Source organism: Anser brachyrhynchus, assembly GCF_964034855.1.
Source record: "Anser brachyrhynchus genome assembly, chromosome: 3".
NCBI classification, from domain to species: Eukaryota; Metazoa; Chordata; class Aves; order Anseriformes; family Anatidae; genus Anser; species Anser brachyrhynchus.
The window spans coordinates 96,357,046-96,384,550 of NC_137696.1; the positions used below are offsets into that span (position 1 = coordinate 96,357,046).

At 36.9% G+C, this 27,505-nt stretch overlaps 1 protein-coding gene across 1 annotated transcript; it reads left to right on the top strand.

Annotated features, from left to right (window-relative positions):
- On the top strand, window positions 1–27,505 carry LOC308191583 (uncharacterized protein). Its single transcript, XM_080584126.1, has 4 exons — window positions 1–914; window positions 1,566–1,716; window positions 20,866–20,933; window positions 27,019–27,505. The coding sequence occupies exons 1-4, from the start codon at window positions 887–889 to the stop codon at window positions 27,168–27,170; spliced, it is 399 nt and encodes a 132-aa protein (XP_080440252.1). The 5' UTR covers window positions 1–886; the 3' UTR covers window positions 27,171–27,505.

The window sequence follows — 27,505 nt, forward strand, 5'->3', positions numbered from 1 at the left end:
AGTGTGAAATGATTGGAGCTATAATGAACAGTTTATGCTTGAGTGTACAAGAACCCTAGGTATTTATAAATGACAGGTCTACAGAATACCTATGAATGAAAATTACCCCAGGTAACTGATCCTTGCCTGTGCTGCAGGTATATACCCAGCCAAATAATGAAATGAAACCCATAGAGGACTCTCAACATATTTGACACGAGGTAATTTATGATTACTGCTGGAGTAAAGGAAGTGACATTCATATTTCTTACAGCTCTTTAACAGGCTACAGCAACTGTATCTTAAACAAGACAATAAAATGCCATTTTTAGTGTATAACATATAGCATGTACATGGTGTAAAAAATTGGATAACTCTACAACAATGGCAGCATTAGACTGTCTACTAGTTTCATAAGTTTATTTGACATAGAGCAAAGTACTATATAAAACAAACCTGTTTTCCTACTATAAATATTCAGACATGCTGATAAATACTCATGACTCATTCATGTGACCTGACATCAGATGGATTGTTTTTCGGATTACTTTATATATGTGTGCTCAACCTGCCAGCCTGCTAGGCAGAATCAATACCAAAAGAATGGTTACATTTTCTCTTTAATAAGTCAGCATTGTAACATTGTCCAAAAGCAGGGAAGATAATAATAATAATATTAATAATATTCCTCTCTCCCCAGTCCTGAAGGGAATATAGAAACAAACAAGCTTTCCCTCACAGGCTCAATCTACCTAGATTTCTGTACTCTTTTCCCATTATGATAATTCTTTCCTATTTTCTCCTTTTCAGGTTGACCACAGAACTGACTGTCACCTTCACTGAACTCCTTACTACAGGAGTGCAGCAGCAGAGATCGCAGCCAGTGATCTCAGTTAAATGAAGACTAATGCCTAGAGTTAGGATATACAGCTCAGGTCAGTATGCCGTCAGAAGACCTGTGAATTAAAAGTCTTTAAGTTTGTGGAGATCTGTAGGGAATTCCCTGAGAGTCAGATAGTTTTATACAACTGGATCAAGGACAAAACTGTAATGAGAATATTCAGCCACTGGGTATTCTATGCTTACATATTAAAAAAAAAATATATATATATTGTTCTGTTTTTACATAATTCCTCACTTTTCAGTACTTCAAATGTTGGAGCTGCCATAATCTCAGAGTTTTCTCTAGACAAAAGTGCATGATGCACAATGTACCATCCATAGAAACATATGGCCTTTTTATTATGAAAGCTGTTGCTGCTCTCTTCACCATCTTGCAGGGACCTCTCTGTTTGCCGACTACTCCAGAACACAGCTGTTCAAATACTAGGCAAAGGCCTACTGCTCCAAGGCCTTCCCATCTCTTTTTGGGACCCTAGAGCATCCAGTCACTTCCATACTGGTTTCATCACTCAGGCCCCTTTAGTCAGGTAGTTTGGCAAGTAGAAGTCTAAGAAAACCTAAACCAAATTAAATCAAAACACTTCTTACTGACTAGGAAGCAACCAGGTGGGCACTGAGTAGCTCAAGCCATCCAGTGTTCTTCTTACATTGGAACTTATTTTGTTTTTGCCTCCTTCCACCAGGCATTTATCAGTCATTTATGTCCTTTGAGTGGCTGCATTTGCTAATCAGATGCTTATGGTGCTCCAGCTGTTATAGCTGCCAGGGAGCAAGGGCAGGTGATCTGCAAGCAGGCATCAGCAGCAGGGTAGGATCATCGCAGGATGGACACAGGTGAGTAGCTCTGGCAATGGTCATTGGATTCAGTCAGGAGTCCAGATCATTAGGCAAGTCCATAGTGATAAAGCAGAATCCAAACAAAAATGTCATGTCTCCAAGTCAGGCTCCAGTATCGCACAGGCACGTATGAAGAGCAAGAACTTGAGCTTAAACGTATCACAGAATCACAGAATCATCTAGGCTGGAAGAGACCTCCAAATCACCTAGTCCAGCCTCTGACCTAACACTAACAAGTCCTCCACTAAACCATATCACTAAGCTCTACATCTAAATGTCTTTTAAAGACCTCCAGGGATGGTGACTCAACCACTTCCCTGGGCAGCCCATTCCAATGCCTAAAAGTAGCTGCCAGGCACAGGAGGACAGCTCCTCTGTGGGGCTGTCTAATGTCAGAGAGAAGCATCTTCAAAGTTGGGCTAGAGCCCTAGCAGCTGAACCCTGGGTGCAGCACTTGGGGCCTTGAAAACGTTCAACACTTTCAAGAACTGGATGTAAGACAGCATTAAAGTGGATCAGATGTGTAAGTAGGTCAACCATATTGTCTCTCTCTTCTTAGTGGTTCTCATGCCTTAGATTTGGTGAGCCATTGGGCCACAGCTTTCTTGTATCCATTTTACTCAGCCAACAGCAAAATCCCCACTCATCTTGCTTTCAGACTCACATTAGAGTCTCTTTTACATGTACAGCTGTCGTTGATAAGTCACTTCTGGCTTACATTAGATTGCAAAATAAATAAATAAATAAATAAAATAAATTGTTTTTCTCTTTCCATGATAAGTTGTAAGTCACTGTTTGCTCAGAAAACAGGAATAGAAAGGTAAGTAAAAGAAATGGATACATGCATGTGAGTGTATATTGGTATTTTGTATGGGCACGTATGTATGTTTTTTCAATTACTTTAAACTCTCCAGTAAACTCATAAGTTTTACAGTCATATGAGGAACTGAACTTTTCTGATTGTATAAGCTTTGTTAGTACTTTTACAAACCATAATTAATGAATGATAGTACTTATGAATCAATCTTCAATTTGAAATCATTTGCTGTACATTTAAGCCTTTCTGAAGAACACTTTGTTTTTTCCTTTAGCTCATGCTAGTGGTGAGCAAAACAGAGTACTGAAAATTTACTTGCTTCCTGTTTGACTTGCTTTAACATTCTTGCATATTTAATTTCCTGCCAAAGCTGGTCACAAATTCCATGATGCCCATGGGTTTAGAAACATGTCTGTACACAGTCTCCTTTCTATCTTCCATGGGGATAAAAGCCTACTGTTAACTGAAGAAACTCTGACATATATTTTTTCTCTTCTTTTGGCTACCGAAATTAAGAGCTATACTGGTTTTCTACTTTGCTTACATCTTGCTCGGTTCTTAGCCCAGAATCTATTGTGCTATTTAAATAAATAATAAAAATTAAAAAAAAACAAAAAAAACCAAAAAAAAACACCACCAACAAAAAAAAACTATTAAGGACCCTTAGTGCTTATTGAGAATTCACGTAAAGGTCATAAACTATGGACTTTTCTTTGTATACATTTTTATTTACTCTGTCACGTTTGGATATTTAAAATAATGAGTAGAATATTTTTATAAATAAGGATTATAAAGTATACTGGATGCACAGATTAACATTGTGCAATAATTAGAGTCAAGCTTTGTAGTGTAGCCAAATAATTGAACAATAATATCATAGAGGAATATAAGAATCTGAAGGAAACACATTATTTCCAGTAGACACAAGGATCCAGAATCAAATTAAGAAAGAAAATTGAAACTTTCTCTTTTGTTAGAGAAAGGATTTGAGAACAAAGAAGTTTGAAACACATGGATTAGAAAAGATATTAAGGACCAAAACTATACTAGTGTTTGTAGACAGACTGAAGTTGAGATAAGACAGGGTAAAAATAAATAAAAAAAAAAAAACAACGTTGAGGGTAGCTCATTCAAGATGACCTTCTCAGACGAATGTTAGGGAAAATCCATGAAAAGAAACAATGAACCCAAAGGGGATTGAATCTGTTCTGCAAACAGTAAAGACAGAAGCTGGTGCTCAGGAGAAAAACATTTTTTTTTTTTTTTTCATTTTTTTAAGGGCTTTCCCCAGGAGTTAGCAATGACTGTTATTTACATAGTGTGTGCCTTTGTCAAGAGTTCCCCCAATATGTAAGCTCTTAATTTGAATGACGTGTGATGTTATTTAATACGGCTCAAGGCAGTGAGATAAAATGAACTAAATTATTCTGGATCAGAAATTCTGCTACATTTTGGCACTTAACATCTTATCTACTCTTCTAGCAATTATAGAACATTTCCATTTTAAAAATAGTATGTTCCTACACCATTATGATAATGGTATCTCGAAGTAACTGGGATAACATTCATGGCTTAATCTACACTCCTTGCATAATCTTGTGACCTGAAGTTCTTACAGGGAAAGGCAATCTATCACTGTATATTAATTAGTCCACTTTCATTTACAGGGCAAAATCTACTACATAGACGAGCATTTGGGCTAAAGTAAGCATGGCTTTTAACCAAAGAGATCCTGAAATATCACAATCCCTACTAAAAGGCAAGTGAACTCTATTTAAAATGCTCATTAATTGAAGTCTAGCTATGCATCAGTGCATAAATGGAGGTTAAAAAGGAATTGGAAAACAATAAGGAAGTAAAATCTATTTGTATTGCTTGGAAGACTAAATCCCTGGTGGTAATGACCATACGCTATGGAAGGTCCAAGGTGCCAAGATGAAGAGAACCAGTTGCCTGCTAACCATGCCGAGGGATAGTTTATTTTCCCCAGGTGTCTGGCAGAGCTTGAATCTCTAGCACCTGCAGATTTCAAATTAGATTTTGACTCTGTGTGGTCCTTTCTTTACTACTGCTGACATTGGCTAACATGGTTCATTAAGAATTTTCATGGCAGCCACAAGAAATTTTGGATGTAGGGATCAAAATCACAATGCTGTATTGTCAGCTTCAAAACCTAAAAATACCTCTCAAAAATATTTTTTGTTTAAGAAGGAGTAATTAAATCTAAAAATTGGCTAGAAGGGAGACACTGCAAGCTTTTATGTTCCTGTGTACACTCTACATGTCAATTGAAAGTATGTAGTACAGTACTACACAAGCCTTAAAGTAGAAGAAGAAAAAAAAAAGAAAAAAAAAACGAAAAAAAAAAGAGAAAGGAATACTGTGCAGCTGCAGAAGACTTTTCACAAGCACAAACTTTAGCATTTTGAAGCACAGGAAAAAAAAATAAATGTTTGGCTGAAGTTTAGCAAACGCAAGAATAATTTGTCAGGAGACAGGTAACTGGGTGTTTTGAGAAGTTATTCATTTTTCTAAAAGCTAAAGTAGGTCAAGAAAAAGAAATGGCCTGCCTCTTTTATGAAGAAATTTCATGCACTGGTACAGTAGTCACTTATAAGGGAAATTAACTGAACTTGTAACTGGCAGCTATAAGGGATAGACAATTATAAGTAATACTTCTTTCCTGTATCAGCCCTAAAATTCCCTTTGACACTGATTGGACATGGCAACTTGCACAGTAAACAACGCTACAATTACTTATGTTTTCTTGACAAAACAAACCCAAACCCCTGTGGTGCTTTTAAGGTAAACCTAGGCCCAAGGCTGTTCTAGCATAATAACCATTTTGTGGGGTCACCTTTGCTCATCAGTATTTGAAGGCTGCAGATGAGGAAACAACCTGATCATGACAACACAGAGAATTTGGAAAGATAGGGTAAAGAGAGGGAACTATTGATTCCTTTTCTGGCTTGTAGATATTTGCAAAAGAAAGAATCATTAACAAAAATTGTGAGCAATGCAAGATACATGTTCTAGTAATATATTAGCTTATCATTACTATGTGGCACTTTAAAATAAAAACATAATTTCTTCTACTTTACTTACATTGCCTATTAAACTTTCAGCCCTTACTAAAAGCATCATTTGAAGGTGTGGGGGAAAGACCTTTTACACATATGTAGGCTTTGTTAAGAGCTTAAGTGATGCATTAGCTTCATTTGAGCATAATTTTCTTTGAAGCCAGACCTTACATCCCTGCTGATAGAATCTGAGAAAGGACTTTAGTCCTTGAAACTGAGAGTGGCGAGAAATGCATAAAGGTGCAAAAAGACATGGCAGAAAATCACAATACCAAAGATAGATGGTTTGTCACAAGAGGATGAGGGAAAGTAGCTGAGAGATGGAGTCTCAACTCAGTCAAGCACTGAGTATAATCAGGGAGCAGCTGGAAAGACCAAGCGAAATCCTCTAAGTGAGAGAGCATTAGAGAGAGCTTAAAAGTGTCAAAGCCCAGGATACTGCTTCCCAGGATTCCCAGGAGAAAAGGTGAAAGTAAAGATTTTCTTAAGTGATTTGTAGCTATAGGAGAGTTTTATCTTTAAAAATCTTAGATTTTTTTTCCTCTCTCTTGTGCATCTTCTGTATTGGAATTTTGCCCTAAGAGTTGTGCCAATCTGTCATGTAGGAACTGTTTCAAAGGCTCTTTTGGTTCTGCCTGAAAATTACAAAATTGATGAGTGGATATAGAAGTGACATCACTAGTGTGTCAGGGAAAGACACCTCAAGAGTGCCCACCCTGGATATCTGTGCATGCTTGGAGAATAACCTGCAGTAAAAAAGCACTCTTTCTGGACTCTCCCAAAAAACACTTGTACCAGTAAATTGCAGAGCACTTAAACAGAAATGATATGTCCTCACATGGTGTCCCAGAACTGGCTGACAATTTTATACTGCATGACTTAAGCTCCTTTATAAGGCAGTTGATACAACTTCATTTTTCTAGGCTTCTGGCCCAGGTGGAGCAGGCCCAGGGACTTTCCAGGCAGTTTGATACCCATTCCACAGAAGAATGCAGTTTCACCAGGGGAGCACTAAGAATGTGTGGCTATGACACCCACCCTTCCTATGATCCTTGGTTTAGAAAAACAATTTACTTCCCAGGCATAAATTCATTGCTTGCTGGAGATAAGCATCACTGTGCTACTAAAATCCTCCTAGGAAGCAGAGGATTCAGCAAAAGATGGCACTAACCACTCATAATATGCCTTTCTACCTTCCCTACCTTGAAAGGACAGAATAAGTAAACCCTCAGGTTTTGTTGTTCATTATTCAAAATGAAAAAGTTAACTGAGATACATTCAGTTTTCCCTCTGGAAAATGAAACCAGTATGTAAAGGTAGAATTACCTCAACTTTATTTACTGTCTGCTAAGAAAACTGTTTACAAAGGCTCTTCTGATGTTTTCTTTCACATTTGTTCTCAAAAGAATATTTAGTGTGAATGAATCATTTTCCTACAGCTTACCCTGCAACAAACCATTTCCAGCATCTTTCTAAACTTTTTGAATATTGTCAGTAAATATTTATTCCAGTAGAAATATTTTGTTCCATTTTACTCATTTAGTCACTAACTGTTTCTATCCTCTTAAGTGAAGGCAATCCAAATGTTTCTACATTTTTTTTCTTCTGTTTCATTCTTCACTTTATAGAACTACTTGTTCTTTGAGATGAATCTCCTTATACCTTTCTGCAACAATTATCATGGCTGAAAGTTCTGAATTTGGCCTTTGAAATACTTAAATTGAAACTAAAGAATACTTATAAAAAGCAAAGAGGGAAATAAGATCAGTCTTACAGCATGCTTTACATTATGTAAATTGGTGGCAACTGAAGATCAGTCTGCTCCACTTATTTTCTTAACCAGTTCTTTCTTGTGTAATCAAATTGCTTCCTTTTTGTGTATTAGAGGCAACAAAAATGCCCTCTACGGCCCCAGTCTTGCAGACAGCTGTCTCCCACTGACAGGTCCATTAACTAGGTTGAAACTACCTGGGTGAACTTAGTTGGGTATGCAAGTAAATGGGAAATTGAAATATTTGTTTTTATGCACCTTCTGCATGATTTTCTGTATAGATTTTTCTTCTTTCCAAGCCATCATTGGATCATGCAGATATTTAGCAAAATGGTTTGCATTGCTTATTCGGCAGTATGTCTAATCTGATGTTGATAATGCTTATAGTTTTTCATATTGTTACAGTTCTTTTCCAATAGTTGCAGCCATTCTAGACATGCAAATTACTCAAAAGATGAACTTTATTAAAAAAAAAAAAAAAAAGGCAAATACTTTCCTATCTTCATGGAAACATAACATAAGAAAAACATGAAGATAAGTATCAGAAGACAATTACAAGGATTTGAAAGTTAAGGTTATCATTTTAATTTTGTGTTTTAATCTTATATTCAAAATCTTGTCTCCTGGTTTCTTGAAATTTGAAGGCTGATGATATTGCACTGTAATTATTCTATATCATTTATTATTTTCATCAGGTATTGCTCAGACCTCCCAAAAAGCTTGCTGTTAAAAAAACACCACAAATAGTTATAACAAAATAGTTCAAAATATTTTTTGTAGAGAACTTTCTTTTTGAAACAAAAATAATTTACTTAATTAGTTACTGTTCTCAAACATTGAATAATTTTACATTTCTGCATAAAATTTTCCTTGCTCTTCCATCTACTGTGGTTCCATTCTCTGTGCTGACAGAATATATGACCTTTTGAGGGTGTTCACAAATGCATCCTGTATCCTCCATGCAGAGATCAGCAGCACACTGCTGTAGACTGTTGCCACCAGGAGCACCTGGTAGGATCAGGGAGAACCTGTTGCACTTGTAGAGGAAGGGTGGTTTCTGAACAGGGAAGTCAAAAGTAATTGTCAGGTGATGGAGAACAGTCATATTTGCAACTGATTTCTGAAAACACTATTGGATCTTGGATCTTGGATCTCTTCAGATTTTTTTAGATCAATGTAGGACATGTCTGACGAAATGCAAACATTTCTATTTATGAACTAGTCACGGAAGGTTGTTGTTATGGTTAGTGGAGATACAGGAGAAAAGATCAAGGAAAATTTACCTTATTCAAAAGCATAGATAAAAATATTTTATCAAAAGTAAATATTACATATCTTTTTTTGTACTAACTAATAATTAATTAAGTAATTTTAGCCTACCTAATTCCTAATAGGAGTTAATATAGGAGTTAATAGAATAAATGTCTACAGTTAGGTGAGAGAAATCCCATTCCACCAGAGAAAGAGAGAGAAACAGTTTTAGGAAAGTAGAGAATTCACAGGAATTTGAAATCTCTGGATTGTAAATTGGTACCAAACTGTTCTTCTACTGTGCAGTTGGATCTGTGGTTAAACACTGGTTTTGTTCAAGAACAACTTCTGTTAACTTGCTCAAGTGTTTTGGTCTTTTGTTTAACAGCTAAGCTACACAGGAATAAAACTTTCTAATTTTGAAAATGTGATTCTACATATTGGTACTGGTGAGAAAGATAATCAGCAGTAATCCTGTTCATAGAAAAGTCTTGGAAATTTTTACATTAGCTAAATATTAAGATTCTTTCTGATTGGAAAGAGAATATTGAAAATGATAATTAAAACAAAATACTGCAATCTTCCTGAGATGTAGCCATGTAACGCTGCATTTATTGAAGTTATTTTTTTTTGTATAAAGTTGACTGCAAACATTAAAAATTTCAAAAGAAGTTGAAAAAATAGATATATAGGTATCAGTGAGAACCAGGAGCATAATCCCGGTATTATCTTCATAAATCTCAGCTTCATAAATAAGCCAGCACTGTCAATTACTTCCAGTTGTTTTGAGAGTAGCATTTGGATAACATGATATTATCACCAAGTCCATCGCTCTTCTACTTTTTTTGCCAGATCTCCAATTTTTCAATTTGCAAAGCAACTTTCTTATGCAATTTTTTATTATTTATATAAAACTTACAGATTAGTGAACTATAAATACACTCAGAAAACTGTAAATATGAAATGAATACAAATATATTGAATTGAATGTCAAAAGAAATGGCCTGATTTCTATAGTAGTTGCATCATTCCATTACACAGGAGATTTATTAAAAGGCAAGAACACTCCTAACCTTCTGTTCTCTCTCTCTCTCTCAAAAACAAACAAACAAACAAACAAACAAACAAAAACCCTAAGATAATGCCAGAGTTTTCAAATATTTTAAGTATTTTTAGTAAAGTGGTGTTGAATCTATGATTAGGCCAAACAACACAGGTTAGAACTTTGCTTAAGAGAATGCAGAGCATGAATTTTATGTTCCTGAATGTGAAAAAATAATCAGTTATTGTCAAAGTATTTCATTTCTTAGAGTATCTGCTACTCTTATGGCTACATTGGTTTGACTGATTTTCTTGACAAAACAGCTAACAATTTTTTAGAATACTTCCCCGGTGTATTTTTTGCTTCCTTTTTACATCATTATTTCTCAATGTTGTTTAGAATGTCATCATTTTAAAAGAGGATTAAGAGCAATTATTTTTAAACAACTAAAATTTTCACACTCCTTTGCTCTCTCTCCTCCACTATAATAACGATAAAGACCAAAAGGAATTTTGATGTTTTTCTTTGAACAACAGCTCTGTTTTTGCGAAATAGTATTGTTTTACATCCTCAAAGATAATTTTTTCCAGATTAAAAGTGCAAAGAATGTAATTTAAATTCTGCCTGTCTATGCTGGTGTCTTTTTCCATCTTCAGATAGATTGCTACCAGTGCAGTAAGTGACTGGGTGTCAATGAATTGGACAAGATCTTCTTTCCAATTCCACAGCCATTTATAAGGTTATTGCATTAGTCATATTCAACAGCATCTAGCACAAAACAACAAGTACCAGGCTCTTGACAGACAGATGTTCTGTGTACACAATTCACTGAATCATGCCAAGGAACCTCTGACAACTCGTTGCCACACACATAGGAGTTCCTGCTACTTTTCAGGGATCTACATCTAAACAAAGTTTTCAAGAACTTAGTCTACATGATAATTTCAAGAACTGGCATGCCCTTTCTCCAAGAAAACTCCTTTTCAGTGTTTCGGTACAATGATTGATACCTCTGACTTTGAGCTAAGTAAATGGAAGGGAGGTACTGAGAGAAAATCACAGTAAATCTGAAATTCTATGTGGAGTTGCGAAAACTGATCACTTGAATTCAAATAAGGCCAAGGGAATCAGGTAGCATAAGAGTGATTTTGGCCAACTGAACTGTGTGTCAGTGGTATAGTATTCATATATGTTATTTCACATTATTCCCTTCAAGTTGAAACATTCCTAACCATTTCATCACTTTTCTGTAGGCACCTGCTTCCAGAATGAATGCAGATGCATTTTACTGTACAATAGAATATACTAGGAAAGGAAGACAACTCTACATTCTTATATTATATTTATATTGCATTGGAAACCATTGTGCTTTGGACTGCTTGAATTAAAATGGACAAAAGATGAGAAAATGTTCCTTAAGGAACGATGTGCTGAAATTGGGGGTTAGAGTTAATTTAAAATATCTTTCCTATATTTATATTTATATTATTTCTTTAGTATTTGAGGATACCAAGAACTTGAAATAATAGTTCTTGCTTTATTTAGTTTAAATTACATAATACAGGTTATACTCTTCAATTTAAAAGCACACCTTTTCATTTATTCACAGGGTGGACATGCTTTCTGGGCAATGGAAAAATAGCCCAAAAGATAAAGTCAGAATCTTAAGTCATAAGATTATAGATCCTCTGTCAGAGCATGCTATAAACTCGTAAAGTAAGAGGTATTATTTTGAAAGGATATACAAGAAACAAGTGGAAATGTCCTTGTAGAGACTACAGACTTTTTTTTTTCTTTTTTTTAAATTAGGAAACCGCACTGATTTGTATTCCTTCCTTATTAGTTCTGTTTGAAGAATTAATTAGGTCTTGAAACAAAGGCCCTGAAACAAATTCTAGAATAGCACTGATACTTTCCTGGGACGCTGAAATTACCCAGCAGTATGCATAGTCTTCTATACAATTTGTTTTGTCAACAACAACAAAAATATATATACATATATTATTTATTTCTCATACACAAACTTTGACTTAGTCTGTGAAATATGGCACAATAAAGAGGCCTATTCACAAATAAAACCCTGCTTTTGAATGTGTGTTTGTTGACCAAGATGTCTGTAAAATGTTATTACAAAGTCCAGGAAAGTTCTTTTTGTGACACCCAATCCTGAGATATATTCCAGTTTTTCCTTCCCAAGCTTATTTAAGCTTGGGCAATATTCCTTTAATAAATAATAAATAAACCTTTTATATATAATAAATATATAAAATAAATATATATAATAAATAAACCTTTTGGCAATATTCCCCATTAGAATTTTGATTCTTTTGGTATAAGCATACTTTCTCATAATCACTTTCTGCTTGGACCTTGGAAGTTATTATCACCTTTGCTTTTAGACATTTGAAAATTTACCCAGTTCGGGCTGGGGGGTAGGGGTGTGTAGGGGTGTGGTCCGTATTGTGTGAAGGGCAAATGTCTGTTTTCCAAGTCTTTCCTCAAAACTCAGCCAACAAAGTTCAGATTCAGGGGAATTCAAAGCCCTGTAGGACTAACATCATGTAGTATCACTGTCAGGTACTCTTTTTTTATCCCTTTCCTCTCTTCAGCTTTTCTTATTGACAGTTGGCATCTTAGCATTATTGCATTGTGTTTATATCTGACTAGTTTTCATAAAACTGACAGATAAGTTTGTGGCTTTGTGTAACTTGTAATGAACTACTTGTCAGAGAGTACTGGCTTCCCCTTCTTTCTTACATGATCCTCTGTGTGCTTCCTGAAACAATCCCCACTATATTATATATTGGAACTTTAAGCTGTCTCTATATTTTCCTCGAGATTTAGAAATTCATGAATTTTTGAAAGTTGGAGGCACAGTTAAATTATCTTCTCTGAACTTCTCAGTAATAAGGCTAGAGCTACCTTAAAGGAGGCTGTAGCGAGGTGGGGGTTGGTCTATTCTCCCACGTGCCTGGTGACAGGACGAGGGGGAATGGGCTAAAGTTGCTCCAGGGGTGGTCTAGGTTGGATATGAGGAGGAACTTCTTTACTGAAAGGGTTGTTAGGCATTGGAATAGGCTGCCCAGGGAAGTGGTTGAGTCACCATCCCTGGAGGTCTTTAAAAGACATTTAGATGTAGAGCTTAGTGATATGGTTTAGTGGAGGACTTGTTAGTGTTAGGTCAGATGTTGGACTAGGTGATCTTGGAGGTCTCTTCCAACCTAGATGATTCCGTGATTCTGTGATTCTGTGAAGGCCATAACACATTTCTTGTAACATTGTTCTTTATCACAGAATCTGTAACTAGTCTTTGCTTAGAATATTTATCATTATTTAGTTTTATTATGAAGTTTACAGGTATTCCTGTATCCCTATATCATTACCTTCTTTCAACATAACTTAAAAAGGCTGACAAAAAAAAAAAAAAAAGAGCCTACAAGTGCAATTTCATTTCAGTTGCTTCAAAAGAGTTATTCTGCAGTATCTTTAAACTGTAAGTTTCATCTTCGGTACAAATTCATATTTGAATATGTATGGTTCTTGCTTGCCTGTTAACATTTCAACTGGATGGAATTTACTGATATTGTTTGCTTATCACATTAATTTCTAATGATATCAAAATCTTTCTTTTCAACAGTTTTAACACTGGAAAATCACTGACATTTGGTTTGTCTGAATGAAGTAAGATATTTCTGATGTCATATTAAAATATGCTGTAAACTGACAGTGGCTTCATTTGTGTTGTTTATTATTTTTATATTATATTTTTAATTTTTTTTTTTTTTTTTAAGTTTTAGGTGCAGTAACATGTATTTAGTTACTGGTATGATTATTCCTGTCAATTTACAAGTAACGTTGTTAAGACCAATAAACTCTTAATGAACATTTGTTTTCAACTACATACCAAGTGAAGCTTCACATCTCATACATATGGATATTCCATCTCATACTTTTCCTATGAAATATCCCTGAAAATGTTAAGAGTATAACTTCTCTATTCTAATTCTGAAAACAAACAAACAAACAAAAAAACCTTCACTTGTGATTTGATTTTTGTTGTTCTCCACTGACTTTGAAATATCAGGGACACAATCTACTTATAAATAAATTTGTGAATAAAAGCCCTTCAGCCTCTCCACTTGAAGAACAACTCTCAGCTTTGCTAAGTGCGAGTGTTTTACAGTGCCAGTTACTATCTGGCCAATAGCCTAAACCACTTAAATTTATTATTATTATTATTTTTTGTTATAACATCAGTGTTATCATTTTTTGTTGTTGTTGACGTTCAACTCAAAACACTATCAATAATGCATGTGATCCTTCAGGAATTTAACTTGCTTCTCACCAGTGCAGAGGAGTATTTCATGATTCTCAAATTAATCTCACCCTTTGTGACCTGGCTACAGAGGTGTGGTGGGTTGACCCTGTCTGGCAACTAAGTACCCACACAGTGGACCACTCACTTCCCACACAGTGGGATGGGGGAGAGTTTCAGAACAGCAAAAGCAAGAAAAAATTCATGGGTCAAGATAAAGGCAGTTTAATACGTAAAGCAAAAGCTGTGTCCACAAGCAAAACAAATAATAACAAATAATTAACAGCTTTCAGGCAAAGTTATGTCTTTAACTTCATCAGACTGAGATTATACTAGATGTCAGGTCTCACATTTCTCAGACAAGTGCAGCAAATATCAGGAAAACTGTGGCCTCCTCCTTCCCCCACAGAGCACCTCAGAAGCAGAGCAGCCCCTTCATGATTTTAGACTTGGTTCTTGTTTTTCACTCTGCCATTATATCAGAACTGCACATCTGAGATGTGCGTTGTTCTGGCAAGCTGAAACATTTAGAAAACTTACTGGGTTTTATGTGTTTTTTAGACTATGGATTCACAAAGAGACTTTGTGAGACAAATGTGTTGCAAGAATGGCTAGTACATACTTTTAGCACAGTTTCTCAGTGATCAGGATATTTGTCCAAGAACTGATTTCTGTGTTTTCTCCAGACTCTGCCATTCCAGGCTTAGAATCTCTGCTTTTGGAAGCCATAAGCTGTGCTGTGGTTGGTGGAACACTTATGTCCCTTCTCTTGAACCAATATGAATTTTCACAGCAGGAGGAATATGTTGCACATTACAGGACACTGCACATCAGGAATGGTAGAGAAAAGAAAGAAACCACTGGCAAAGAAAATTATCCTATTTTGAAATGAACAAACTATTATCAAATATTATACTATTTCAAACTTCAGCAACTAGATTATGCAAAAAATATTCCTTCACCTCTTTTAGCATTCCCAACTTTGCTTCCTCCCTTAAAAAAAGAAAAAAAGAAAGAAAAAAAAAAGTAACACCCAAATATCACATTAGCACTGCTTTAAAACTGAGCTATGAACCAGGGAGGCCTTCAATTAATGTCTGGTTTGCATCAAAATCAGATGAATTTTGTTAGAAAGTGCAAATTCTAGTTCATATGCTGGAATTAGAAGAGGATACTTTCCTGTAACTGCATAATTTTCTTTAAAATTGGTCCTAAAACATGGTTTTCAGTTAGAGTTCCTAGAGTTCCACTTATTTCAGTCAACTTTTCACCAACTTCAGGGCCCTGTCAAACTGATTAGCTACTCTACAGGTAGAGCATTTTCTCATATTGACTTTACGTGTGTGTGTGTGTGTGTTTGCGTTTTATTATTAAGTGGAAAGGCAGAAAAAGGCTGTAAGAGAGAGAAGCCATCATGTTCTGGAGCTTCATTAGCACCAATAAATCCTGTTGCATGTAAATTATCTGAAAAACTCAGAGCAATTAGCTTTTCCTTTTAGCTTGAGTGTTTTAGTGCAGCTTGGTAGCAAATCAAGCTGGGAAATTGAAATAGAGTGTGTAAAAAATTGTTTATGAGTAATATTGTAAACAAGCATTGCAGATAGTTCTGTACCTGCTTTAGTGCTGTAATAAAATAAGCGGTGAAATCAGCATTGCATCCATTTAGGTGTAATTGTACAAATTGCTCGCTAATCAGAGTGAGAAAATTGAGCCAGGGCTTGGGAGAACAATGCTGTGTGCTATTAGCTTGGTGTTTAGCTATGTATTTAAAGCATTTGGAGATTATTATTTTTTTTTTTAATGTAGATTTTTTGTTGTTGTTATAAAAAGTGGGCCTGATTCTTAGAGAGGTTCATTAGTGTAATCCAGAAGAAATTCCACTGACATTTGGGAAGTTAATTCTGACACAAAACTGATGTAAACAGTAGGAGAATCCACACCATTTAATTTATTGTTTTCTGCTGTGGTAAACTATAGGCATTTAATTAACAATGTAAAACTGGTCAAATGCATAAAATCCTCAGAAATAAACATCTCAGATTACCAAGCCAGCTGCAGTCAGAAATTCAATGGATTTTAACATGCTCAACACAACAGGGACTTAACTGGAGTCATGTAAGCATGGCTCAAAATCTTCTGAACTTTTCAAGAAGTTCAAACAAGTTTAGATGGAGAAGCATTGACTTGATGCTCATTTTTTGTAAATTCTGTTTTATTTAAAGTTTTACATGCTGTAGTGCTGTGTGAACTATCCAGCCTTGTGGATGTATCCTGATGTTTTTGATTTTTAACAGGTATACTACAAAGTAAACCTCACTGATATTGATCTGGAGAAAAAACAAACAACGACAACAACCAACCAACCAAACAAACAAACAAAAGAAAAAAATCACAACAACAACAAAAAAGACACAGAACACAACCTACTACTGGCATTTACCTGTTCCACAGCAGTACTTTAATCATCTCTTTGTGTTATATCCATTATATTCTCGGAAATAACATAGTAAACCTGTAAAAAGAAAAATAATCATCCAACAACTGTAATCATGTATTTGTAGAGCTAGAAGTAACTTCTGCATGTCATCTAACAGTTTACATACCCCAAACAGGAGCAACTTTCCCTCAGTCATTTCGGATATTTGTTCAACTCAAAAATGAATAAGTAGATAAAGTGAGGAGACACACCACAGTCTAACAAGTATTCTTTACTTACTGTGAAACTTTTTTTTTTTCCCTAAAAGTAAATATATACTTTCTGTGAAACTTAAATCCATTATCATTTATTCTATCCACTCTGGTCACAAATAGAGTATTCCCTTCCTTCCAACAGCAGGCTTTTATGTTCTTGAAGGCTATCAGAACCAACCCCGGTGTTCCTCAGGCTAACAATTTAATTTTTTTCAATACAGTCTCACAGGTCATGTTTTCTAGACCTCTGATCATTCTCATAGCTCTCCCTTGTACTCTCTGGACCCAGTGTTTCAGCTCTGAGGCCTACCAATAACAGGCAGAGGGAAAAAATTACTATGTGTATTTTATAGGCAATACTGCTCTTTTTACATCTCTCTCTCTCTCTTTCTCTCTCCTGGCAGCATTCTGACTCATGTTCTGATCATGATCTACTACAACCTCTACATCCTTTTATACAGAACTATTACCTAACCAGATGCTTTTGAAACAAGTTTATGCAGATGATTAATCACTTGGCACTTGCTTGTGTTGAATTTCATCCAATTGTTTCTTCAAATTCTGGAAATGATTTTGAATTTTCTTTCAATCCAGCAGCATATCAGCTACCCCTGTTGGCTTAAGCTTTTTGGAATGGTAATAAGAACACCCTGTTCTTAGTCAATCAGGTCACTGATTAAAATATTAAATGATTTCTCACTTGAGACAAGACAAATTACACTTGACAGAGAAACAGAATATTTTTAAGCACATAGATTTAGTTAAACTGGTGGCAAGATAGGTATACATATGTGTGTGTATACGCAAACAAATGTAAACAAATATATGAATATGCATGTGTATTTGATTGTCTTCAGATTTTATATTTTGATTAATTAATTTCAATATAAGGGTAATTAATAAAGAGTACAAATAAAATCTGAGTTGTGCCCAAGGCTCTTTGCTGTCTATTGCGATATTCAGTGGATTTAATTAGTCTGACCTAGGTTACTCAATTGTCTCTTCATGATGGTATCTCTTCATGATCTCCTCTTAAATTTTGTTACTGCCTTAGCCTAAATGACAGCAGCACCCATTTCAGCTTAAAAACCTTGCACAGGGAGAAATGCAGTAACAAGGAATATGTAATAAGGTGACAACTACAGCGTTGGAATGGCCCACAAGTTTTTAATAAGAAATAGGTAATTTTTTTGGCAATGGAAATGTACATCACTAACTGTCAGACAGTTAGTGTACATCACTAACAATCAGACAGACAAAAGGAGAAAAGGAAGGAAGAGAAGACAGCTGTTGATAACCAGACACTGTCACCAATTCTTTAATTACATTATGAGAGTTACCACCACAAAGCCAGACTATGGACATATACACCTGATCAGCTCTGTTTTATGGTATCACATCTGGATAATTCCAATCTATCACAACTTCAAAATAAGTCTCTCATTAAATCAGAACTGAATTAAATCAGATATATTTCCTTTGCATACACAGTTAAACATAGCACTGTTAACATCACAATATACTGCAACTTCTACAGCTTATTGCATTATTTGCTCTTGCTGTATTTAGGGAGTGATATTTCTATTAAGAAATCAAAGGTTATATTGCACAACCCAAGAACAAATTGGTTTGCACACATATGATAATGACATTTTTCTCTTATAACTGAATGGCAAGTTAGTAGAAGCAGAATCTGTTCTATAGATTCCTGTGAATTACATAAAATGAGAAAAATAAGAAATTAGGCTGAATGCTTAAATATTGGAGTACAATATTTGCTACTGAAATACTTAGCATAATAAGTCTGTGGTATATTAAGCAGATGATTTTAATTTACAGATCTCCCACAGGACTTGTTTTTTAGGACATTACTTTCCTGCCTTTAGTACAGAAGTTGTCTTTGTATGGTGACTGAAATAAAGCTCAAACCAAATTAAATAAGGATATTTGAGGGAATATGTGAACAACTGAGAAAGAGTAAGATACAAGAGTAAGGACATAAATAAAAGTCTGTTAAGATAAGAAAAAATAGAAGCAGAATTTCTGTGGACACTACAAGCAGAAGACTTATAAGGTGAAGATTACTTGTTTAAAACTGTGACAGCTCAAAGTGATAAAAATCAGAATATTCATACCATGAATAAAAACTATAAAAAGTCAGGCTATAAAATAAGAATCTGTTCTACCCATAGAATGATTTAAAGCAGAATCATCACCAGGGTAACATACAAAAAATACATAAGGAAGCAATCCCTACAGAAGGACATATATTTCTTTGTTTATAATATACAGAGGGAAAAAGGAAACAGATTCAAACAGAAGATTTCATGGAACAGATGCTTTTGGAAGCAACAATAAGGTATGTGTAGGACAAGGAGGTGATCCAAGACAGACAGCTCAGCTTCACCAAGGACAAATTGTACCTGACCAATCTGGTGGCCTTCTCTGATAGAGTGACTGCATCAGCCGACAAGGGAAGACCAGCCAATGTCACCTACCTTCTGTAAGGGCTTTGACACGGTCCCAAACAACATTCTGATCTCTAAATTGGAGAGATATGGATTTGAAGGGTAGACCATTCGATGGACTAGGAATTGGATGGATGGCCACAGCCAGAGAGTTGCGGTCAACAGCTCAATGTCCAGGTGGAGGCTAATGATGAGTGGTGTCCCTCAGGGATCAATCCTGGGACCAGTGCTGTTTAGTCTTTGTCAGTGACATAGACAGTGAGATCAAGTGCACCCTCAGCAAGTATGCAAATGACATCAAGCTGAGTGGTGCAGTATATACCACACATGGAAGGGATGCCATCCAAAAGGACCTGGACAGGCTTGAGAAGCAGGACCATGCAAACCTCCGGAAACCCAACAAGTCCAAGTGCAAGGTAGCTGCCCCTGGGTCAGGGCAATCCCAGACATGAGGACAGACCTGTAGAAGAACTCATTGAGAACAGCCCTGTGGAGAGAGACTTGGGGGTTCTGATGGAAGAAAAGCTTGACATGAGCCAGCAGTGCGCGCTTGCAACCCAGAAGGACAACTGATGCATCCTAGGCTGCATCAACAGAGGAGTGTCCAGCAGGTCGAGGGAGGTGATTGTCCCCCTCTGCTCTGCCCTTGTGAGGCCCCACCTGGAGTCCTGCAAGCAGGCATAATGACCCCATCATAAGAAAGATATGGACCTATTAGAGCGGGTCCAGAGGAGGGCCATGATGTTGATCAGAGGGCTGGAACTAGATTATCTTTAAGTTCCTTTCCAACCCAAGACATTCTATGATTCTATGAAATTATTTTTCGTTTTCTGACTTGACTTGCTGCTATACCATCTCAAGGAAGCTAACCATAGTTAAATTGCAATGGCCTTATGAAAACCTGAAATGTAAGAAGCACTAACATATAAGAGCTATATTTCAAAGAAACTGAAAAGCGTAGCTTGTATATCAATGTGCTAGGAGATGAACAGACACTCAGAATTTCCAAGTTTCATGTATAAGCAGTGAATAGACATAGATTATTTGCTGGTTCCTTTGCCTCAACTGTCAAATTAATGTAACATTTAAAATATGTAGAGTTAAGAAACGGCAGTATTTATTTATTGTCCTCTTATTTGGATGATAAGGCACTCTTTCAGTGTTTCAGTATTAACGTATATTCTTTAAGGAGATGTGAAGGGTATAAAGCTGCATAGTTTTATGATTTGCCTGTATCTAGAACCTCTTGAAAGAAGCATCTAGAACAGCTGGAGGAAGTGATTCAAGAGATCAAAGACTTTATTGAAATTAGGCTGATGAATAGGGGAACAAAAATAAAGTAAATCTATGTTTTATACTAAAAGAAGGGATGGAAAAGTTTACAAGTCCTCTATGAGACTATAAGACTGTAGAGCATAGCTACTACTGCAAAAAGCCATTAATACACAGGGATGTGTGGTATATTTATTCTTAACTTCTCGACATTAAATGTGTTTATCAGTCAAACCAAAGGTGATCTGGAGAAACAAATAAGCTAGGCCTGCCAGCCAATGAAGATAACCATCTGTGAAAGCAGGGCTTCAGAGCCCAGAGTTTTTGGCTGTGTGCACAGTCCAACTCATATATTTCTGGAATCAGCTTGGGAACAGTTTTTCGAAGAAGAAAGAAACAATATGTAAATTCCTTTTTTTTTTTTTTTCTTTTTCTACAGGGACCAAACAAGCTACAGCACAAAATGCACTTATGGATGTAAATGGCTAATGGAGAACTCTAGATCAGGTTTGTTTGTACATCATTTGGCTTTGCTTCAAGACTGCAGAGTATGGATTAATTTTCTGGGGCAATAAGGCAGCATGACATTCACTATTTAAAATAATCCACAAAACAGAAGAATAGAGTCCCAGGGTTAGCCCTAAAGGAGAACAAATTAACTAGCAATGAATTGTTGCACAGGTTGGAGAGAGGAACAGTAGACCTAAATAGCTGCTTTTTATTAGAAACTGGAAGTGAAACCAGTGCATTCCTGCAAAGTGAGACCTGTAAAGTAAGATGCTGAACTGTAGATGGGCAGAATTCCTAACAGAGATCACTTAAGAAAAAAAAAAAAAAAAAAAAAAGTTCTTCAGAGAAAACAAAAGGGAAAAGAAGGTTTGATAAGCAGAGAAGTGCAGCCTGCTCCTTAACAGGGTTGGATTTTGCTGGATATGCAAAAGATTTTGTGAATCAAAAAGACACGGGAGAGCCAGATGGTTGTGAACTAGAACCAGTGTCCTCCTACACAGAGAACAATTATTAGTCCCTTTTGCCTTTTTGCCTCTGCTTCACTTACAACCAGTAGTGACCAGAATCTTCCAGGCCACTTGACATCTCAGGCAGCTTGTGACCTATGTCTGAGGCTCTAGATACTCTCCTTCCTGCCTAAACTCTTAACTACTTGCTAGCAATCAACCTTAGTCTCCCTTAACAATGACAAAGTGCAAGAGCAATGGAATATGCTCATTTAGTGCCCATTAGCACTTGCTGTTGCTCCAGCTATTGTACAGGATAATTGGATTGCTTAATTTGCAACTGGATTGTTTTAGAAGTTTCTTTTCTTCCTTCCTTCCTTCCTTCCTTCCTTCCTTCCTTCCTTCCTTCCTTCCTTCCTTCCTTCCTTCCTTCCTTCCTGCCTTCCTTCCTTCCTTCCTTCCTTCCTTCCTTTCTTTCTTCCTATCTTTCCTTTCTTTTTCCCTCCCTTCTCTCATTATCGAGTGATACTTAACTCCCATAAGAGTAATTTAAACTGAAAGTCTCTTTGCTTTGCATAAAACTGAGACCAGTTGCTTTCTAATGAGTAAATAAACAATGTAGTGCTTTAATCATTGTTGTTTTACACCTGAAAACTGCTATGTAAACTACATAAACACCTCTATGCTCTGTTACATGTCACTTTCATTTTCTACAGTAAGTGTTTAATTAGATTGACATCTGAGAAGCTAACTGAAATCCATTTAGTTTTGTCTAGTATGAACTAAACATTGACACTAGATCTCCATGAACACTAAAAAGACTGCAGGATTAAGATGAGCTGTAACAAAACCAGAAAAAAAAAAAAGAAAAAAAAAGAAAAAAAAAAGGATTCTGATACAATTCTGATTATGAATAGAATGGATTTAATGCCAGTGAAATACACATGTGGAAGGATTACCTTTGTTTTACCATTCTTCCTCCTAGACTTCTATCAGATGTCTTGGACTGTCACTCTAAATCAAGATAATTTTTATATACATAATATTAAAAAAAAATCAGACGTTGTTTTCCAAGGTGTGTTATTTAATGAAGAGTACAGATAAAATAGTGAATAAAGCATTCTTAATTAGTACTCATTAAGAGGCAATAATGATGGATTACACACAGATCAGCAAAGAAAAACATGCAATACATCATTATTTGATTAATGGGCAAACTGACTGTAGTATGTTTCCCCTGCAGCTGTTTTTGCCTTTACTGGGATCATGTATCCTGTTCAATATTACAACTTTTAAAATGAGGACCCCCTACTTCTATATTTAGCATTGTAATGTCAAACCATCAGCCAGGCAAAAATGATGAAATAAGGTGGCTGAGCTCCCTGTATGGTAGATGGAGGCAATTATATATAAGAGATGAATTATCCTATTCAATATGTGAACTCCTCAGGAGAGCCAAGACCACAAATAGCTGGGTGTGACTGAACTTCAGAGAAACTGAACTCCAGAGTCTGAACCCAAGACTTAAAACTGTCAGGAGATACTTCTGTCATCTGGGTAGCCAGCATGGGGTAGATCTTCTCTTGAGGACAAGTACTTAACTAGGTGAGCTTCTTTGTCCTTTCTGGAAAAAAGAGTATGTAAATAAAAATTAAAAATTATGTACAATAATTCGGTGACAAGGCTCAGACTGTAGGAGAGTAGTCTGTGTGTAAAAGTAAAAAAAAAAAAAAAAAGCTTTTAAGCTTGGGTATTAAAAACAAGTTATTGTTCTCTGGGAAAGAAGAAACCAGATGGGGTGGGAGGTGGAGAGAGGGAGAGGGGCAGGGAAGAGAGAGGGAGAGAGAGAGTCTACAAGTAAGTGAGAGGAAAGAGTTCAATGGCCTAGGCTTCTCTGTGGAGTTTGTGTCTGGCTGATCCTGTGAGGGCATTTAAATTGACCTGTATAGGGAATTTCTGTTGCTTTCAGTGTTACATAGCTGCAGTAATGTGGGATTTCTAGTACTTTGCAATTAGGTAAATTTAAATGCCTATTTTTAGAACCCTAAATAGATGTTTTGGATTTTGTCCTAAGCAGCTGCACACTGTTAAGCTGTTTCACAGAGTTTTAAATATAGGAGGCTGAGAAAATGCTTGGATACAACCAGTGAATAATTGACATTTAAGTAACATAACTATCATGCAGTATACATAATTCAAAAAACAAGAATAGCAGCTCATTACTCTCTTTTTCAATAGCTATTGACAAAAAAAAAAAAAAGAAAAAAGAGTGCATGTATGGTACCGACTTTGGTATGGCACCTAAAAGTGGCAGATGGGTGGGGACTCTGCCTTGGAATGAACTAATGAGTATAAGGAAAGCTGTGGGAGCTTCTCTTTCTAATGGGAAAAAACAGGCAGAAGGCAGTGGTAGCTTCTTAATAAAGGTATAGCAGGACCTAGGAGAGAGTGTTGGTTTTTGGACTGAAACTTTATTTTTGTAGGCTTTTCTGGAAATACATGAAGTTAGAATTGCTTTATTTCTGAGGCCAAACTAGTCAACACTGAGAATATGGCATCAATATGTGCAAAGGAGCCCCGGCTGGTAAATGCAGCCTGAGAAGCTGCTCCTTTTCTGAAGGGAGCTTATCTAGCTATAAATTTAACAAAACTGCCTGGCCTTATGTAGTAGTTAGGCCCTGATGCTACAGTTATACTAGTTAATAAAACAGCTGTGGCTAAAGCACAGGCATATTGCACACATAAATGTAGAAGCACAAAAAGCAGGCTTTAACAGTAGTTTGTTTATCCAAACAGGAATGCACTAATATAGCATAATGGTGCAAGCGTGTTTTTTTTTTACCCAATGGCCCAGTAAAAATAGTACTGCTATTACTAGCAACAGTCCTTATGCTTATTGAGCCTCATGCAAATTGTGTGAAGTCCCAGTCCTGGCTTGTTAGGTTTGTTACCAACTTCTTGCAAGAACTTGTGAGGTGAACTCAGCCTGCTGCCAGGTATCTCTTGTTATGATGCGCAGTTGAAGTGTGGGTTAACAGCAAAGACCTTGAAAATAGGGATGCTAGCTGAGAACAGCATCCCCAGAGCTATTAACAATACACCAATGCGAAATTACTGCTCATTGGAAAAAAAAAAAAAAAGCAACCTACAGAGCTGGAAAAAGCCTGATTTTGCTTTAGGAAATACAGCAGCAGCTGAGCAAGGAAAGAAGCAGCTGAGCAGCAAAATAAGGCATCTGCTCCAGGCTGGAGAAGTAACATTGACCAGAAGTAGGCAGTGTTTAGCTTGGGATAGAGGCAGAGGGCTGCAAATTGACTACCCTTAATTAAAGATCCAAAATTGGTAGCTGGGAAGAAGACATCCACTTCTTACCCATCTTTCCTTCACTGTAGAGACTAATATCATCCAGAACTGTTGCTTTCAGTATTAATTATGTGGCATCAGGTACTTAGCATTGCATGCTGGCAGCTAATGTTGGATATGATTGTTAAGGACTGACTACTTTGAATACATAGTGATAATGATAACAACTGATAATAAGAACTAACCATTAGCGGGAAGGTCTTATTAACGGGTGCTTTTCCAGGAAAGTTTTAAAGTGTCCTGATTTATCAGTCTTCTAAAGACTCTCATCTCTTTTTCTTTAATCAATATCTCTATGTATGTTTAGTTGTTAAATGGTCCCTTGTACTGTTTTGTTGTATTAATTCCCACCTGAAGTAAAGACCTGTGCTGATGTGGCGATATGCCTGCAGTAACGTCAGTGTGTACTGTCTGCTAGGATTAAAGTATGAGCTAAAGATGCTTGCATGCACATTATCTTCTGCAAGTTCTTCTGCATGCCTATTTTCATACAGAGTCTATGGATGTATACAGAGATTCAGGTGACTTTAACAATCTGCTACAACTGAAAACTAAATGCTTCTAAGGGATGGAATGGAGAATTAACTCTATATATTTTTTCCCTAGTTCTGCTAGAAAAGTAGTTACAATGTAGCTTATAAAAACTGAAAATACTGGTAGCATTTCAAGTCTGTATTATGAAGTATTGTAACTATATAATCTGCTGTAGAATTTAAGTTAAAGGTACAAATCTCAAGTTTGTGTGTTATAAGTGCTGTGCAGCTGGGTATCAGAATGGTATCTTTTATATGCCCAGTTCACTTAGATCATTAATTCCTTGGAGGTGGTAAGAAACTTCCCCAGCTAGTCTTCTGCAGAAACAACACACTGGATGTGAGACAAGGTGTCTGATTGACCGAGCTCCTAGTGACCTTCAAAACAAAGTATTTCACTAATTGATGCAGAAGCTTTCGGGGTGGTGGTGGGGGGGGAATTTTGGATTGTCTTGAAAATTTCCTCTGCTCTGTCTGTATTAATTTCATCTGCCAAAATATGTTGATTTAAATTCCAGGTGGAGATTCTGGCCCTTCCAGAGATTCCCTTCAGTGTTTCTTACTGCAGAACTAAGAAACTATACACAAATAAGGGACTTGCAAACAGTAATAGAGACTGTTCCTGCAGATGCAGAAAGAGTTATGTGGACCAGTCTTTTGTACACAGGGAAGACAGGAGAGGTTTTGTGTTTAGCCAGTAGCTGGAGCACTCATGTAGGACCATGGGCCAGCTGGATTTTACAAACTGAGAAAAACAGGAATTTGTGAAGACTTATATGATCCAGCTGAAGATATCATTGCAAAGATGCATGCAGCAGAGATCCCTCTTTCCACCTGGAGAGGAACTAATTTTCCTGTTTGAGTTTCATTCCCCATGCAAAAGTTGTCCAATGCCAATATCACAAAATATATATATTTTTTAAGCAAATGCTGTCTGTGTCTGTGCAACACAGTCCAGATTATCCAATGCCAACTTCTACATAAAATCTGCCACACAAATTACTAAATGTTTTCTAGCAAAAAAAAAAAAAAAGAGCCAAGCCTTCCAGCTGCAAAAGAGCAATTATGGCTGGCTGAGTCTATTCAGCACCAAGGTCACTTGGACTGTAGCAGTTAGTTGTGTTATTCTGCAGGTATAGCCTGCGGAGAGCTGCAAAAGGCTAAAGTGTTCATTGCAGAAAGTACTTTGGCCCTGTGGGTATTTTCACCTTAGTTGCCAGACAATTAATAATGTGATACAAAGTTAGACTGATTATTTTTTAAAGGGAAAGAATATTATATCTGAAGGTTCAATACCTATAACTATAAATTCATCGAATCATAGAATCATAGAATATCCTGAGTTGGAGGGGACCCATAAGGATCATCAAGTCCAAATCCTGGCACCACACAGGTCTGCCCAAAAGTTTAGACCATGTGACTAAGTGCACAGTCCAATCGCTTCTTAAATTCAGACAGGCTTGGTGCAGTGACTACTTCCCTGGGGAGCCTGTTCCAGTGTGCGACCACCCTCTCGGTGAAGAACCTCTTCCTGATGTCCAGCCTAAACTTCCCCTGCCTCAGCTTAACACCATTCCCGCGGGTCCTCTCACTGGTGATAACAGAGAATAGGTCACCTGCCTCTCCACTCCCCCTCGCGAGGAAGTTGTAGACTGTGATGAGGTCCCCCCTCAGCCTCCTCTGCTCCAGGTTGAACAGGCCCAGTGACCTCAGCCGCTCCTCATATGTCTTCCCCTCTAGGCCCTTCACCATCTTCGTCGCCCTCCTCTGGACACTCTCCAACAGTTTCACGTCCTTTTTGTACTGTGGTGCCCAGAACTGCACACAGTACTCGAGGTGAGGCCGCACCAGCGCAGAGTAGAGTGGGACAATCACTTCCCTCGACCGACTAGCAATGCCGTGCTTGATGCACCCCAGGATACGGTTGGCCCTCCTGACTGCCAGGGCACACTGCTGGCTCATATTCAACTTGCTGTCAACCACAACCCCCAGATCCCTCTCTGCGGAGCTGCTCTCCAGCGTCTCATCGCCCAGTCTGTACGTATAGCCAGGGTTGCCCCATCCCAGGTGCAGGACCCAGCACTTGCTTTTGTTAAACCTCATGTGGTTGGTGATCGCCCAGCTCTCCAATAAATTATCTTATTTTGACTGAAAACTACCTGTAACTGTCCTGTCTCCTCAAGTTGGAAGTATGCCCCTAAGTAAACATGGGTTCAAAATACTTTTG

Bases quoted from the DNA above. Each gene is read 5' to 3' on its own strand.
- LOC308191583 (XM_080584126.1), top strand. From the start codon at position 887: ATGCCTAGAGTTAGGATATACAGCTCAG. The intron at 915-1,565 runs GTCAGTATGCCG...TCCTTCCACCAG, and splicing joins AGTTAGGATATACAGCTCAG to GCATTTATCAGTCATTTATG. The intron at 1,717-20,865 runs GTGAGTAGCTCT...CTTTTTCTACAG, and splicing joins TCATCGCAGGATGGACACAG to GGACCAAACAAGCTACAGCA.